At 36.9% G+C, this 15,249-nt stretch overlaps 2 protein-coding genes across 6 annotated transcripts in view; one reads left to right on the forward strand and one right to left on the reverse strand.

Annotated features, from left to right (window-relative positions):
• The window catches only part of TASOR (transcription activation suppressor), a 33,521-nt gene that overhangs the window by 10,934 nt on the left and 7,338 nt on the right, over positions 1–15,249 (forward strand). For 3 of the 5 annotated variants that reach the window (XM_067303759.1, XM_067303756.1, XM_067303760.1), the window contains 13 exons: positions 878–969; positions 1,319–1,477; positions 2,543–2,670; positions 3,311–3,342; positions 4,041–4,146; positions 4,592–4,695; positions 4,794–4,897; positions 5,141–5,213; positions 5,349–5,423; positions 6,933–7,649; positions 9,435–9,877; positions 12,535–12,679; positions 14,050–14,106. In XM_067303759.1, the coding sequence (XP_067159860.1) occupies positions 878–969; positions 1,319–1,477; positions 2,543–2,670; positions 3,311–3,342; positions 4,041–4,146; positions 4,592–4,695; positions 4,794–4,897; positions 5,141–5,213; positions 5,349–5,423; positions 6,933–7,649; positions 9,435–9,877; positions 12,535–12,679; positions 14,050–14,106 (2,235 nt within the window). The remainder of the gene's footprint in view (positions 1–877; positions 970–1,318; positions 1,478–2,542; positions 2,671–3,310; positions 3,343–4,040; positions 4,147–4,591; positions 4,696–4,793; positions 4,898–5,140; positions 5,214–5,348; positions 5,424–6,932; positions 7,650–9,434; positions 9,878–12,534; positions 12,680–14,049; positions 14,107–15,249) is intronic. The other 2 variants (XM_067303758.1, XM_067303757.1) reach the window with 2 other exon arrangements.
• CCDC66 (coiled-coil domain containing 66) overlaps positions 4,803–15,249 on the reverse strand; it is a 45,333-nt gene continuing 34,886 nt past the window's right edge. Inside the window, exon 20 of the mRNA XM_067303762.1 lies at positions 4,803–4,879. The gene's annotated coding sequence lies outside the window, so the exon portion shown is untranslated. The remainder of the gene's footprint in view (positions 4,880–15,249) is intronic.

Below are 15,249 nucleotides of genomic sequence, written 5' to 3' on the forward strand. Positions count from 1 at the left end.
TATGTGTACTGATTAGACTGTATGCAGACAAGCATTATACAGAGGTGAAAATACGAATGTTTGAAGTTAAAACAAAACAGATGTGTATTTAAAGAAAAAAAGTATGGGTCTGTTTTATTGTTTTAAATAGAAAAGATACTGGAACAATTTATCAAAACTGTGAAATACAGACTTGGAATGAGAGAAATCTAAGGAAAATGAATGCTTTTCTGAGTACTTGAATTCAATTACAGTTACTTGATCTGATATATTCAGCTGGACCAACAGCAGTGCTTGTTTGAGGCCTTTAAATTTACAATATTATGTTTGAAATTTTGAAAAGCAAATCATTCTACCTTTCTTCTCCATGCAAGTGTAACTTCACCATGGCAAACCACTATATTCTTGTCAATAGTGTAATGTGAAAGGTGGCTGAAGATGCCAGTGTTTTTCTGCCTTATTTCTCAGAAAGTAGTTAGAGCATATTTCACTGCTTATATCCACGTTGCGCAATTGGACGTTGCACAGAGGGGCATCAGCTGTTAAAAGAATTGAAAGCAGTATCTGTATAACTGTTGGGTAGGGCTTGTTTGCTTGGTCACAAAACTTTTAGTAATGCAGCTATGTTCCTTTCAAACTGAGTTAGTGTCCATATTATGCTGCGGTATTTCATGTGGACATAAAAATTAGAGTCGGTGCAAGTAAACAAATTTTCTGATGTCTCTAAGTTGCTAGTTGTGAACATGCCCTTATACCTTTCCTTGATTATATTACTGAGAAATTGTTGTATCTTTATTGACTGGAAGACATTGAGCTTTAGACTCTTGTAGTGCTTCTTACACTTCTAAAACAATATTTTAACATTCAGTATAATGTGTTTTTTCTGTACTCCTCTCAGGCGTATATATCTCCAGGTATGCTGATTTATTGCAAGCCAATCCACTAGAAGCTGGAGCAACTGGAGATGTGATTATTTTTAAAATAATAAAGGTAAATTTATCTCACTTATTCTTGAAAGACTATATAGCTTATTAATACAATAAAGGTGTTTTTTAACCTTACTTATTACCTCCATTCATACAACTATCTGTTTATAGAGAATCTAAAAACCTACCAGGTTTAAAATCCTGTGTTGACATTGAGTTTAAATAAAGAATAGTAGATTTTTATAAAGAGCAAAAATGTACCTTTTCTTTGAAAGTATGAAGAGAATGTACTCTCATAAATGGCTTCTTATGGCTTGTTTTCTTTTGCTTGCTTTTACTTCCTCTTGCACTTGAAGCAGTTTGCCAGTCTTCAGGGAGAAGCTGACATTTATACTTCTTGTGTTTTATTACAGGGAAAAATGAAAAGCATATATGATCACATCGGTGTGAAAGCAATGGAATCAACAGTAAAGAGTGCATTAGATCCAACCCCAAAACACGAGTGTCATGTTTCAAAAAATGCAAATAAAGTAACTTCCTTGTTGGCTTATCGAGCATATGAACTTACTCAGGTAGAGGAAAGCTGAGCATGCATTAACTTATATAAGAACTTAAAAAACAGATCTTCTAAACTGCTAAATTCCCTGAAGATTTAACCAATGCTGAACGTGTCTTCTAAAGTTCCAGGCTCGTGTATGTTGAACAGTAGCCCACAGCTATTGCCCACAATAGTCTGTATTAGGAATTACAGAACAAGATGTCAGCCTCTCCCATTTCCCTTGTATATACCTACTCCCTTTTGGACCTGATGGGGAAGTTCTCCTTCAGATTAGGAAGCAGGTGGGAATAGGAAATGGCTAGGCAATGTACATGGGACTGGAATATAGGTTGGGGAGGGGAGACGACTGAAACCTGAAGTTCAAAATGCAAAAGTAGAATTGGCTAGTGGGCATTAAATGAGACTCCTAAAAGGGAAAACATGGGCTAGGAAAGAATAGTTTTGTTTTGTTTTTTCCTACTGAATTCTCAGATTTGGAAATGGTGAGGGAGAAGAGAATGGAATTAGTTCTGAATCTCTCCATTCCTTTTCTTATTCCATCACTATTCAGTGCTTGTCTATACGTTCTGCTGTTGCAGTCAGATTAGTCCATCAGCTCCATAGATTTCAGACTACTTACTATAAAGCATTCTGTTTAATATTAAATTCCATTGATTTCTGTAAATCAGAGCTGGTGCCAAATCAGATGTCTAGGAAATTAATGTGTGGGGTTTTTTTAATTTTTCCTCACAAAGAGCTTGCCTTATTAACATTTTTCTTTCTTACAAGAGCTTTGTGGCTGAAGAAGGGATGGAATTCAAAATTCACAACAGTATTTAGTTGCCTCCGTGACAAAACCTTCTTTTGATTGAATGTCCTTTTTATATCTATCAGTTAATATTTGGCATAATGTGTTTCAAAATATTAAACTGTTTCACTTTGTTTATTCAAATAGTTAATCATGAGGTAGATTTTGTAAGCTAGTCCTGTGGAACAAAGAGCACGCGTTTCAAGGAAGAAAGGTCATGGGCTGTTAGAGTATTTGCAAAATATAGTTTACCAGATTTCTAATTTAACATTGTGTTCACTTCTTTTTTAGTACTATTTTTATGAATATGGCTTTGACGAGATAAGACGAAGACCAAGGCATGTTTGTCCTTATGCTGTTGTTTCATTTACTTACAAAGATGAAATGGTGCAAGTACCGAAATTCTTGCCCCCATCAAGGTAAGCTAGGAAGTGAATTTCAGAAAGAGGACATTCAACATGAAGAATTTATAACTGTAGATAATGACTTAGATTTGGTTTGAATGAACAGCTCTGAAATGCACAGATATGTCACAGGGACTTAATGTAATAAATATTTCTAGTTCAAAGCAAGAGGTGCAGCTGGTCTCTCTTGCAGGAAATATTTCTGCTGCTCTTCTCACCTGTGGAATCCACATAGAAGGTGTGTTTTGCTCAGTAGAGGAAATTTTCAGACGTAAAAATGTTCACAGGAGTATCTTGGTTGGTATTCTAAAAGATGTTTTATGTACTTTGTCACTGGACTCTCTGCTGGTATTTTCTTACTGGTTGAATAAGAGAGTATCTAAATAGGCGGTTAATTACAGATGTAATGGTATCTATACTGATATGAGGGCATCCAAATGTGGGGACTGTACTACTCTATGTAGTGCTAAAAACAGCTATGCAAGATACCTAAAATCAGGCAAGTTGCTGCAACAGTGATAGCTTGATGTTAGCATATTACTGGTGTTGCTATTTGCTAGACTAATAAAGCACCCTTAATGTAATATTTAGTAGAGAGAAACTTCTGTGTCAAGCTAGTCATTCTGTTTGTCTTTTTTTTTTTTTTTTTTGTTAGATCCAACAGCTTCAACACAGATAGAAGTACAGGTAAGAATATATTGAAATGTGTGACTTCTGTAATACAGGCAAGGAATGTATTAGACGTTTTCTCCCATGTAGTTCAGTTTGCATTTAACCAGGATCATTGCTTAGTTATGTCTACCTGACTTTTGTACTGTACCATACTGGTTGCAGGGATATCTTCTTGATGTCAGAGGACCTAACAGACACCTTGAGGTGTTATCTTCTGTTGCCAGGGAACAACTGAACAACATCAGAATTTTTTTTTTCCCCTGTCCTCTTCTACTTATAGCGTAGTAAGAACTTACCTTCTTTTCCTGATTCTGTTGTTCAGAGGCACTTCAAATGATGTGATCTGTTGTCCTTTTCTTTTGACCCTCATTCAAGCAAAATACTCACATGCATGAAAGTGGTTGGCAGTAGAGGTAAGGAAAGAGGATGTTATTGCCAGCATCTGTGGAATGGGGGCATGCTTATATAGACAGGTACAGGTCACTTACCAGCCTCCTTTGCTTTGCTCCGAGCAGGTCAAAAGAAGATAGAATAGCAAACATCTTTTCTTTTACCTTTTAACTTAATATTTAACATACTATTGTCTACTGAACTGTATTATTTCCTCAAAACTGCTTTTGGAGATTTGGCAGCCTCTTTATTAGCATTTCCTTTCGGTCCCTCCTAACAAGTGATTTTACTTAGTCGTTCCTTCTGTCTCCATCTTAATTTAGATAGAACTAACTATACATTATGGAGGGGACAGCTCTGGAATAAAGGGAAACTTCTGTGCCACGTTTCCTTGAAGTCAGCAGCACGTCCTCTTCTTCCATGCAAGCTGTGAGTATTACTGTTTAAAGAATAACATTTAAAAATATTGCTGTGTTAAAACTCTTTTTATTCAAAACGGGTGAATTTTGGAGACAATATGTTTAGTTGAAAGGCTAACATATACGTTGGCTAGACTTTTTTTTAAATGTGTCAGGCTAGACTCTTGGGTCACTTAGGAGTGTCCAGAGCTTGTTTTAGTTTGTGTACACATCCCTTTGTCAGCCTAGTCTGTTTTTTGTTTGCTCAGTTGTTTGATTTTTCTTTCTCTCTTTTAAATGGCATGCATCCTTGCAGGTATAAACACCCCTGACTCACAAGGTAGCCCAAGGAATAGATTTTTAAGAGTGTGTATTTAATAATTCTTACCTGATCACTGAGGGTAGGACTATGGAAAAAAGAGGTCTTTTTTTTTTTCTTCTTTTTTCTCCCTCTTCCCCTCAACCTTTGTCTCCAGTCCTGAGAAGCTTGATATTGAGAAAGTTGTCAGCATTGATCAATTGAAGAAAAAAATTTCACCAGCATTGTTCTATAAAGAAACTTACCTAGGAGCAAAAGAAGGTAAAGAGTTCTAGCTTTATTTTTTAAAATTGGAAATTCTTAAAACTTTTCTGAATTACAATTTTGTTTCTTTTTTCTTTTTCTCCTCATTGTATCAGTGTTAAAGAACGGAATGTACTGTAGTCTTTATGAAGTTGTGGAAAAGTCCCGTTCTGGTAGCCACTTGGAGGGTTTACTTCAAAAGCTGGAGAAAGAGAAACTTGTGAGTGGCACAGATTTGACTATTCCTTTTTCAAAATAATTTTACTAATTATTAATTGAGTCATACTAAAAGAATATCCAGAATCTTGCTAGAATTCCTTAGCTGGCATATTCTAGAATGTTGTATCATTGCACTACTTTGCCAGTGATGGAGTTCAGCCTAGGAGGAGTAACAATACTGCTAGTGAGCAAATGTCTTGATCTTTGATAGTTTGAGACTGTATATTTTTTTGCTTAAAAACAGGTTCTTGTTAAACCACTTGTGGACAGAGGATTTCTTTTTCTTCTTTCTCCTTGGCAAATGACATCACCTTATGGTATGCACAGTCAGCTTTTTCATGTTTGGGTTTTTTTCTTTTTTCAGGGGTTTGGGTTTTTGAGTACTAGATTGTCTTTTGAAATACAGGGGGCTTCTCATTCCTAACAGTTTTTATTTTGTTTTTATGTGCTAGAGCACCAAACTGGACGGTCCCGCATGCTACATGCATTGTTTCTATTTCCAGAACCTAGAGGTGTAATGAGCTCAAGTAAGTTCATTTACTGCCGAGAGTGTTGCGTACCTGCTCGTTTTAATCTAGTTTATGATCTGCTGAGGTCTTTGTCTGTAATGGTATAATCTGTTGGTATAAACTGGGAAGAACAGAGTTTGAGTTATGGGAATAGTGTCCAAAAAGTGTTTCTTCAGACGTCTTTAGCACACGAGTTGTTTGCTGTTAATTTATTCATATTTTAAAAAGTAAAACTTTATTAATTTCTGGAGGGTGTTTGTGTGTGTGTGTTTTTTCTTTTTATTTATTTATTTATTCTAGTAGAACTGGGCATTAGTGTTCCAACAGATCTATGTGTTAGGAATATCATTGCACTTTGTAAGTATGAGGGCTTTTTTTTGAACCATTGGAACACTAAGGACAAAATATTTGAAAGGCTTTAATGTAACTGTAATTTGACTTCAGATTGGTTGGGTTGGTTTGCATTGGGATATGCACCAGTCACTGAGTAAATGAACAAAGAAAATCTTGATACAAGCATGTAATGATGGATGACTGAAATGACTTGGGTTTAGTAGAACTTGGGTGTTTCTGGATGAGACTTGAATCTTCTACAGTTGAAACTTGCAATGAGCAGTACTAGGGGCAGAATACACTCCTTTTAGCTTGCTGTAAATTAGTTAGAAGCATTATGGTCAAAAACTAGCACTTGCCAGACATTTCACTCTTACAAAGAAGTAACATCACTGCAGCCCAGGTTCTTGTCCTAAGTCTTGGCCGCTTCCTGGATTCTTACCTCATTCTGTATTTCTCATTACTTTTTAAATATGAATGGGGAAAGGTTTCAGTCTGTGATGGGGTTGGGGAAAGGTACTATGAATGAAAATGAGATAACTGGAGCTTCCTTGAGCTGCTGTTTCAAGGATGTGGTTAAGAGGATCTAGCAGCTTGCCATTGCCAACAGTGGGAAGACCGGCTCTTGACCACATGCCCCTATTGCTTATCTCATGTTGGGTCTCTGGTACTTGTTGCAGCTCTTTGATTTATTGAGTTGTATTGGTTTGCAAAGAAGTGAAAAAGCAGTATAGCTTTCTGCTGGGTTACTAAGCTGAATCCCCTTATAGAAGGGTTCAGTGAGTTTAGAAGAGGCACAATGGATGGGGCAGGACTGCATGGGAAGGGGTTGTGCTTCCCTGTTCCCTGCGGTGAGCCATGGCCTGTCCTTTGGTAAGCCTTAGTAAGCCGTCACAGTGACCTCCTTCTAGAATGGCCAATGAAGTGATTTAAACTGAAAGTTATGGGTGTATCTAGGATACAGCTTACTATAAAATGATGAAATTAGGCAATTCTTCATGAATATGCATAAGTTGACTCTTAAATAGGCTTTAAGCTGATTACTTCACAAAAAATTCCCTTCTTGGCTTGGGTTCTTCACAGTCCTTCCAAACTGTGTTTCATCAAATATTTATAGTACTGTTAACTAGACATAATTTATTTATAGCTTTATGATTTGATTTTAATCACAAATTAACTTTTCTTCTATGGCAGCACAAAAAAACGTTCCATTTGGAGCACAGAAAAATTCAGCTACCATGGTGTTACAGGAAAATCAGGAGATTGTTCCGGAATTCACAAAGTTTATTCAGTCTCTACACTTTGCTTTAATCCAGTCTCGTAAGGACACTACTGCAGATTTCAATACTATTGTGGAAAAATATATAAATGAATACTTGAAAAGATGCTATAGTGGCTCTGGAAAATACAGAGAATTTGTATTATATCCATACGAATCACGGTTGGATGACAAAAAATTTCTTTATTCTGCTCCAAAAAATAAATCTCATATTGACAGCTCGTTGCAAAACTATATTTTTGGTTCTGAGGCATATCAACTACCTGTTTCAAGAGCTAAAGAACTGATGGAGGGAAATCAGAAACTTCAACAGTTCAGTCCCATCTCAGATTATGAAGCCGCAGAAGAAGACTCTGATTTTGCAAATACAAAAACTGGGAAAAGAATCGGTTCAAAATGTGAAGCTCCTGCTGCCAAGCGAAAAGCCCCTCATCCAGGAGATTATGATCCTGATAGACTCAAAGAGCTTATTAACTTGATTCAGTGTAGGAAAAAAAATGTAGGTGGAGAGTCTGATCCTGAAGACCTTAGAAATAAAAGTGGTCTGAAACGGAAGCTAGAAAAACAGTCAGAAAGCTTGCGGAAACATTTCAAAATGAGTGAATCTTCAGAGAACAGTTGTCAGTATGAAGGTAGGAAACACTTTGTTTAGTTCCTCTTTAATATTATAATTAAAAGTATGTTAAAATTTAATCTTTATAAATTGATTATTTTTTTGCTTATTATGGGTATTTTAATGCATGCTTGCTTCATTTAAACATTGACCTGAGGTATATCAAAAGAGACGTAGTTTCTATTTTGATGTAGGTTGTCTTGTTCTAGAAGACAAGGTAACAGCAGTTGTCATGGAAGCTGCTCTTGCCCCCTCCCTTTGCGAAGAAGACTGACTTCCAAAGAGTTTGTTTAGTACTCTACCTTTGAAAGTCTTGGAGCAGTTCCACAGTTAAGCAGACTTCTGCTACCTAATGTCTTCTGCAGACTTTAACTTCTGTCATTGCTCTAATTCTTTATGGCTCCAGTACCCCATATTAATAATTAATACATTTAGACTGAAAATGAGAGTTAAACTTCTAAGCATGAACACAGTTAAGTTTTAAATTAACTGATAATGTTCGTAGTGGGACAGTTGAAACAACTCAGTAGTTCTAAGATGGTATTGATTTTTGTACACGAAATATCTGCATCCAAAATCAAGATAATTATCTCAGATATTATCTGATACTTAAGATCTCCCAGAAAACCTTTTGATTTCTGTTTCCATGACCCCTTTTTTGGGCAATGATACAGGTCTCCTTCAGAAAGGGGGACAAGGAGGGAGAAGTGTAGCTGGAAGAAGGAGAGGGTTTTATATCAACTGTCAGTTATTCTGGTGTGTACCTGTGTTTACTTCAGAAGATAAATTAACTGATATTAGGAATAAGTTTCCCTTTTGAGAGGAGCAGAAAGATACGGGCATGTGGGGATGGAGGAGAGGGAAACGGAGGGTAGCTTACATGATAGTTGTTGCAATTCATGATACTTCAGGTCCTTTTTACATTGATTATTAATGTAAAATACGTGGCTGCATTTCAACCTGGCTGAAATCAGAACAGTATCTTTTGAAAGCTAAATTTTGACTTAACTCCTTCAGATAACCAAAATACCACCATCTGTGGTTTGAATTTCCATGTTTTTGTATAATCCTAAAAGTAATCTGTTTGTCTTGCAAAAAATTTTACCTAAAATATTGTGAGCCTAAGTAACTAAGCATGATTTGATTATTTATTTATTTATTTATTTATTAGTCAAACAGCACTTAAACCATTCTGTATTTCATAAATGAGTTGGGGTAATCAGATACTTAAAGTAATTCTTTGACCTATCTCTTTCAAAGAAAAATACCCCTGATTTTATAACAAAAGGTGAGAAAAGGGGATTAGTAGAAGAAGAACAACTCTGTTTTTAAGTTATGTTTGGTGTAAATGGGAATGGTAAAGTTTTATAATTATGCTTAGTCTGTGATAACTTGGAGAGATTAAGCATTAAGTTATCCATCAGCTTTTGGAGCAATAATGATAGAAAGGAGAGAAGTAAATATTTTTCTCAAACAAATCTTTTTCTCCCAACAAGTGAGAGAGTATTGTACAAAGTTTCTATTAAAATGTAGTTCATAGGATGCTACTTCTGTTTAAATATGAAATAGTGTGGTATTGAGTGACTTGAAAAAAAGTAATTTTTTAATCTGGGAGAGACTTTTAGATCTAGAAACTGCCCTCTTATCTTCCCTGCTGAAAATTTATATAAAGAGTATAAATGTATGTGTATTGTATGAACTGATGCTAAAGCGTGAGATGGTGGTAGGTGTTTGGGGGTCTGGTTTTGCTTTTATTTTAAAACTTAGTAATGGATTACTTTTCCCCTCCTCCCCCCACCCTAAGGGGGCAGAACCTCGGAATCGCCACACTCTGTTTTCTCAATTATTACTGGTCTTGGTGGACATGATACTGACTTGAGGCAGCAAGATGTATCCGACCCTGCTGTTACTGACACACATGGCCTCATTAAACTGCTTTTAGAAACACTAGCTAGTGCAGGACACTTGGATTCGTCGTTGGCACGGTCTGTAAATCAAGCTTTAGGATTAAGCACTGATGAAATTGAAGAGGATATGAGACAAAAATATGAATATGAATCCATTCCAGCACAGGACAAAGATGATCATGAGCTTCCTAATACTGCTCAGGCTGAAAATATTAACTTTAAGGACCCACAGAGCCCACTGATACTGGACACTGATGCAGCATGTTTACCCTACCCTGTTGATGTTGATCTCCGGCTTTCAGCTAATGAAGTAGGCCTTGAACACACACTACGTTTAAAAGTAAGTGAAACTGCCATGTAGGTAGATGCTGGTAATGAATGTACTATTTTCATAAATATCATCAGAATGAATGAAAAAACACTTCTAATTGTTGGATCCAAAAACATAGATAAGTACTAATTTTTCTGTGAAGAAGCTTTGGCTTGATAGGGTTGTATACAGAAGATATTTATTTATTTATTTATTTATTTATTAACTCTGAAAGATGTGTGGTCCTGGTTCTTTATGTCCACTCTTTCTGTAAGAAATTTTAATTAGGAATATCAGAAAGATGTAAAGCAAACATGGCCAGTCTTCCGCACTCAGCTTTTCAGTGACTGTCATACCTGGTGCTCTAGCAATAGGCAACAAAACTTATCTCATTCTGTTATTGAATGTGGTATATCATAAGCTTTACATGTTTGCTGAGACCAAAGCCTTGAAGTTTTCTTCTACCTCTTGTAAAAATGAGCTACTCTGGCTCTCACCTTGCTTACCAGGTTGTTGCATGGAACAGTTACAGTGTTATCTATAACAGAGTTTGCATACTGCCTTCCTATCTTCTCCCATCTTTTGAGGTGATTCTCGATCTGGCTAGGGTATTGGGGATTCCTGAACCTGAAACAAAGTAAGGAGACATTTGAGAGCCTCTCATATAGTTAATTGCCTAGCTGTTACTTTGGAACATAAGGCAGAAGGAGCTGCTGTTCCGTATGGACCCTCTCAGTGTCATGGTACTGGGACAGGCCATTCATGATTGACTGCGTACCAATTAGTTGTGATTTTTGACACCCCACCCCGAAAACATGATGGGTGGATGACAACTGTGGAATGGCTCAGTGTTTTTCATTATTTTCTTCCTCTAGGATTTCCCCTCTTTCCCTTAATCTTATAGACCAGATACAGAGATGGTTTGGCTATGATAGGCTTATCATTATTTTGATGTCCCATCTCAGTCACAAAAAAGACATATATTATCCTTTCTTTTGTTTGGAACAATTCTATGGACGAGGCTCCTGCCAGATCTGAGTTGAGATAATCTCTTTCAAAGTTTAGAAGTCTAGAATTCTTCCCCCTCTTCCCCACAAAATGCAAACCAAAATAAATATATCAATCACAGGCAGTATAATTTCAAGACCTTTTTCTGCCTACTGCTTTCTTGGTCATAAGCCAGAAAGTGGAGGAAGTGAAACTGCATTCTATATTTGATATTTAGAGTTGGCTGACGGTGACTTAAACAAGCATCTTTATGCACAGGTGGGCAACAGTTGTTCTAAAGAAGCAGAATGAGAGTTGGGCTTCCTTTTAATGAAACTGTCTCTCTTGTCTTGACAGAACAGATTGGCAAAACTAAGTCAATTGTCCTTGGGAACTAAATATGCTTTATATTAATTAAAAAAAGGAGGGAGGATAGCAACAGCTCGTGCTGGCTAAGTTTCCTGTGTGAGTTAGTGACCTTTTCTGGTGATGGTACTTCAGGGTTAATAAAGTGATTCTTCATGCTTTATAATCATAAAGCATCAAGCATGTTTTTGCTCTGATTGCAGTTCCTGCTTCAGTTTTGGCAATTGCTCTTGGTCCAGCCTCGCCATAGTGTACTTGCTCCCTGACAAAGCAAAAAGGAGCAGGCGTTTTACAGGGCTGGAAAGTGCCATTCGCTTATATGCGGAAGTGGGGATCTCACAGTCCTTTTCTTTCAGTCTTGCACTGAGGAAGATGATGTGCTTGTTTCAGTGTCCGAATGAGAAAGAATTACTGAAATGTGCATAGCAGAATGTCTTTCATGCTGCATGGATATTAAAGTTGATTGGGAGGTGGAATTGGCTTTGTTTTGCCCTTGTTTGAGTTGTTGTCATTTTGGGTTTTATTTATTTATTTTAGTGGGAGCACAGCTGAACAATCCGTAGCACTTAAAATCTTGCCTACCTCTCTTTCTGTGCCTGCTTTGTGCAGTGGTGTGGAGCAGATGTGTCCCATGCCTACTTTTCATGTTAGCATATAATTGTCAGAACAGCCTTTCAAGAAAGCTCTTGCGCTTAGGGCTCAGAGTTCCCCATGCCCCAGCTGTTCGGTGATGTTCACATTACTCTACAGATGGGCTCTTTTATGGTCTCTGTAATTGGTACTTCTACATAAAGCCCAGTTTCTAAGTCACTGAGGAGGAAAAAGTCTGCCCTACCTGTAAGTTATACTTTTTGCTAAGAGAGCTTTTAACCATCTGGAATTCAAGATGACATTGCATTGTTCAAGGATTTAATACTAGTTACAGGCAGTTTCTCAATAATGCCACCGTTTCATAGCTTTAGTCAGCTATGAAGAAACAGCCTGAAAAAAGGCTAAGCAGCAGACCGTTTTCCTAAACTTTTCCTCTTCTCTATCCCTCCTCACCCGCCCCCCCCATAGTCTGTTCTCTGAGGCATGTGCCTTAGGACTGCCTTAGGACTTAGTGATAGACCATCAACAAAGCTCTCTGTGTCAGAAATTATCAAATAGGTAAATGAAATACAGAAATACCTGATTTAAATACTTCTAACTTTGACTTGATTTGGCTGAAGGCAAAGTTTCCATTATACTGGTGAACTCTGGTGCATTCTTATTATTCAGCTGTTTAGTATTCGAAAGTTTGGTAACTAAATAAGCAAAACCAGTTTTGAACTGAGAATTTTTATTGTTTTTAGGAAGCAAGCACTGGAAGTGTTAGTAGTTTTGAAGACTACAGTCCCTGTCCTAGTACACCTATAGAACATGCTTATCGCAGGCAACATTCCAACTCAAACAATATAGGGGAAGTTGGAATGCACTGGAAACTTATTCCAATTACAGGTAAGAAGGGTTAATAACTCTTACGTTGCTGCAAATAGTGAAACCGTGTTCTAAAGGTTTGTATCTTTCATAGATCCCATTCTTGGGTCACATGTGTTGGTACACAAGTATATGATGTACTGTGCAGTTGTTTCTAATATTTGACTAATATAGAAACCTGCTGGATAAAAACATTTCAGGTACTGGTGGATAAGTTTTGCTTTTGGTACATATTGGCATAATTTAGAAATGGGGGTACTTGAGTATTTATCTGGTAAGGTATGCAGCTGTTTTGAATTCAGTGTTTGAACTTGAATCTTGCAGTATAATTGCAACTGCTAATTTGGAAAAGTCATGAAAAATGTGTTCTACAAAGTAGTCCACTTCTTACTGCATCAGGCTCTTCTATTAAAAGTGCTACATGGTCTTTGTCTTTATGTAAACATTTAAATCTTAAATAACATTATAAAAAAAGCTTCTTGTTCTACTTCTTGATGAGTCAACAGTATCAATTCTTGGGAAGACTTAACAGCATGCATTTGAAGGATGTGGAAACTGGGCGGTAGGAGTAGTCATCAGGCCCTCTAAATTCAAGGCTGGAAATCAAGTTCTCTTATGACTAATCCAAGATAAATGGGTTAACTGCACAGTCAGTAAAAAGTTACTAATTTCTGATAGTCTTCTAGGAATACTGGAATCTGTCTTTTAGACTCTTCTGATATCCATCCTGTTGTGTAGTTCTGCAGATTTCTTCTTTTTCCTTTTTTTCTCTTTTTTTTTCTTGGCTGAGAGGGGAGGAGGGCAGGGGAAATGCATTTCCCTCCATAGGGAGGAAAAGAAATGGTAGGGAAATTTTGGATCACATCTTCTGCAGCTTCTTAGTGTTAAACATCAAAAATTTCTTCTGACAGTTTGCTAAGTAAAAGAGGATAGAGACTGTAAAGTTGTTTGGATAGAACATATTTCTTTTGCTCTTGGAGGAAATGGCCACTGGGCGTGTAGAGAGACAAAGATACGGTTGCAGAGGTAACAAGCAAAGTGGATGATTAGGCAGCTCTAAAATTCACATCACAGATACTGGATGTAGGAGTTAGTGCAGGGGTTTGTCAATTGACTGTTGAAGCTTTGCACAGTCATCTGTGAGGCTTTAGCACTTCGCAAATCTTACTAGAAAAAGAAAATTTTCTCTGAAGTCTTCTAAAGTCTGCTGTTCTCCAGAGATGTAAAAGGCTGTCTTGGGCATCGCTGGATTTCTTAAGTTTCTAGGAGGTCAGTTCTTCAAATTAGCTCTTACTGCAATAAGTATTGACTAGTTCTGTAATATGGTCGTGTAAAAGGTGCTATATAAATACCGAGAAAGTCTACAAATGCTAACTGCTGCTCTCCTTCAGGAGGGGCAGAAAGAGGTCAAGAGGATCAACTGGAAAAACATGAAGATAAGCAAACAGGTGAGAAGAGTGGATATTTTTTTGCATATGTCATTATGGCCTAAACTACTGAGCAGCTTATATTCTCACCTAGTATTGAATTTTCATCAGAAAATTTAGGATGAGATCAATAATATGCTATTCAGTGAATTAATTCATTTTACTGAAGTACATCAAGAAGGCAGTAGGAGAGTCAAAAGAGCATTTAAAATTTTGGGCTACTGGCACTTGATTTTATTGGGCATATCTTCCTGTATCTTCAAGAGGCCTTGAATTTTCATTCTAAGGAATTAAGATCAATTCAGTAGTATAATTTACAGGAAGCTGCTGTTCCTTTCTGCAGCTGATGGCTTTGTACATCTCATGGCTTGCCCGTTTCTCTTTGTTGTAGCAAGGGAGCTGTAGAAAGGAATTCAGAGAACATCAGTCTTACTTTTCCATCTTTACACAATTGCAGGAAGGAAAATTAGTGATCTCTTGTTTTCATCTTTTTTAAACAAAAGTATGTTTTATTTTTAATACAGAGGTCATGTTCAGCTGAACTTATTCTAAGAACTTAATCCTTTGTAGCTTGTGACTTGAGGAGTGGGGGGCTCGTCTTGTTTCTCCCCTGATATGCCTCAAAAAAGGTCAGAGGAGAGTTGTTTGTAGGTCCCCAACTCATCTGGACTACTTCTGTATCATGTCATTGTTCATTTCTTCATGATTATGTAATCTAAACTTCTGACAATAGTAAGCAAACCTGAGTCATACTTTTAAAACGTAACTTGTGCATGTGTATCTTAGCAAACCCATGGGATCGATCTTTGGCTTTAGACATTCAGTCCAGAAATGGTGTTTGTTCTTGCATGTTCTTCCTTCTCATGTAAGAGAAGATTAATGCATTAATAAACATTGTCAAAAGTGATGGGTTTTGATGACATTCATCTTGCGTACTAAGAAGCAGAATGTTCTAAGCTTTCTTGTCAGGTATTATTTGAATTTCTGATTTCAAAATAAACATGCCCAAGAATTCTGTTTCTGGCTGGAGTCACTGTAGAAAGACCTCTCTTAAAAGCATTGAAGAATTTGACTCTAGATCTGCAAGGACAGTAACTTTCTTTAGCAACTGTTAAATAGCTTTTCTTTCCAAGATTGTTTTCAGGTAGTCCTTTTTCTAACTTC

This window comes from Apteryx mantelli, chromosome 12, assembly GCF_036417845.1.
Source record: "Apteryx mantelli isolate bAptMan1 chromosome 12, bAptMan1.hap1, whole genome shotgun sequence".
In the NCBI taxonomy this organism is placed as follows: domain Eukaryota; kingdom Metazoa; phylum Chordata; class Aves; order Apterygiformes; family Apterygidae; genus Apteryx; species Apteryx mantelli.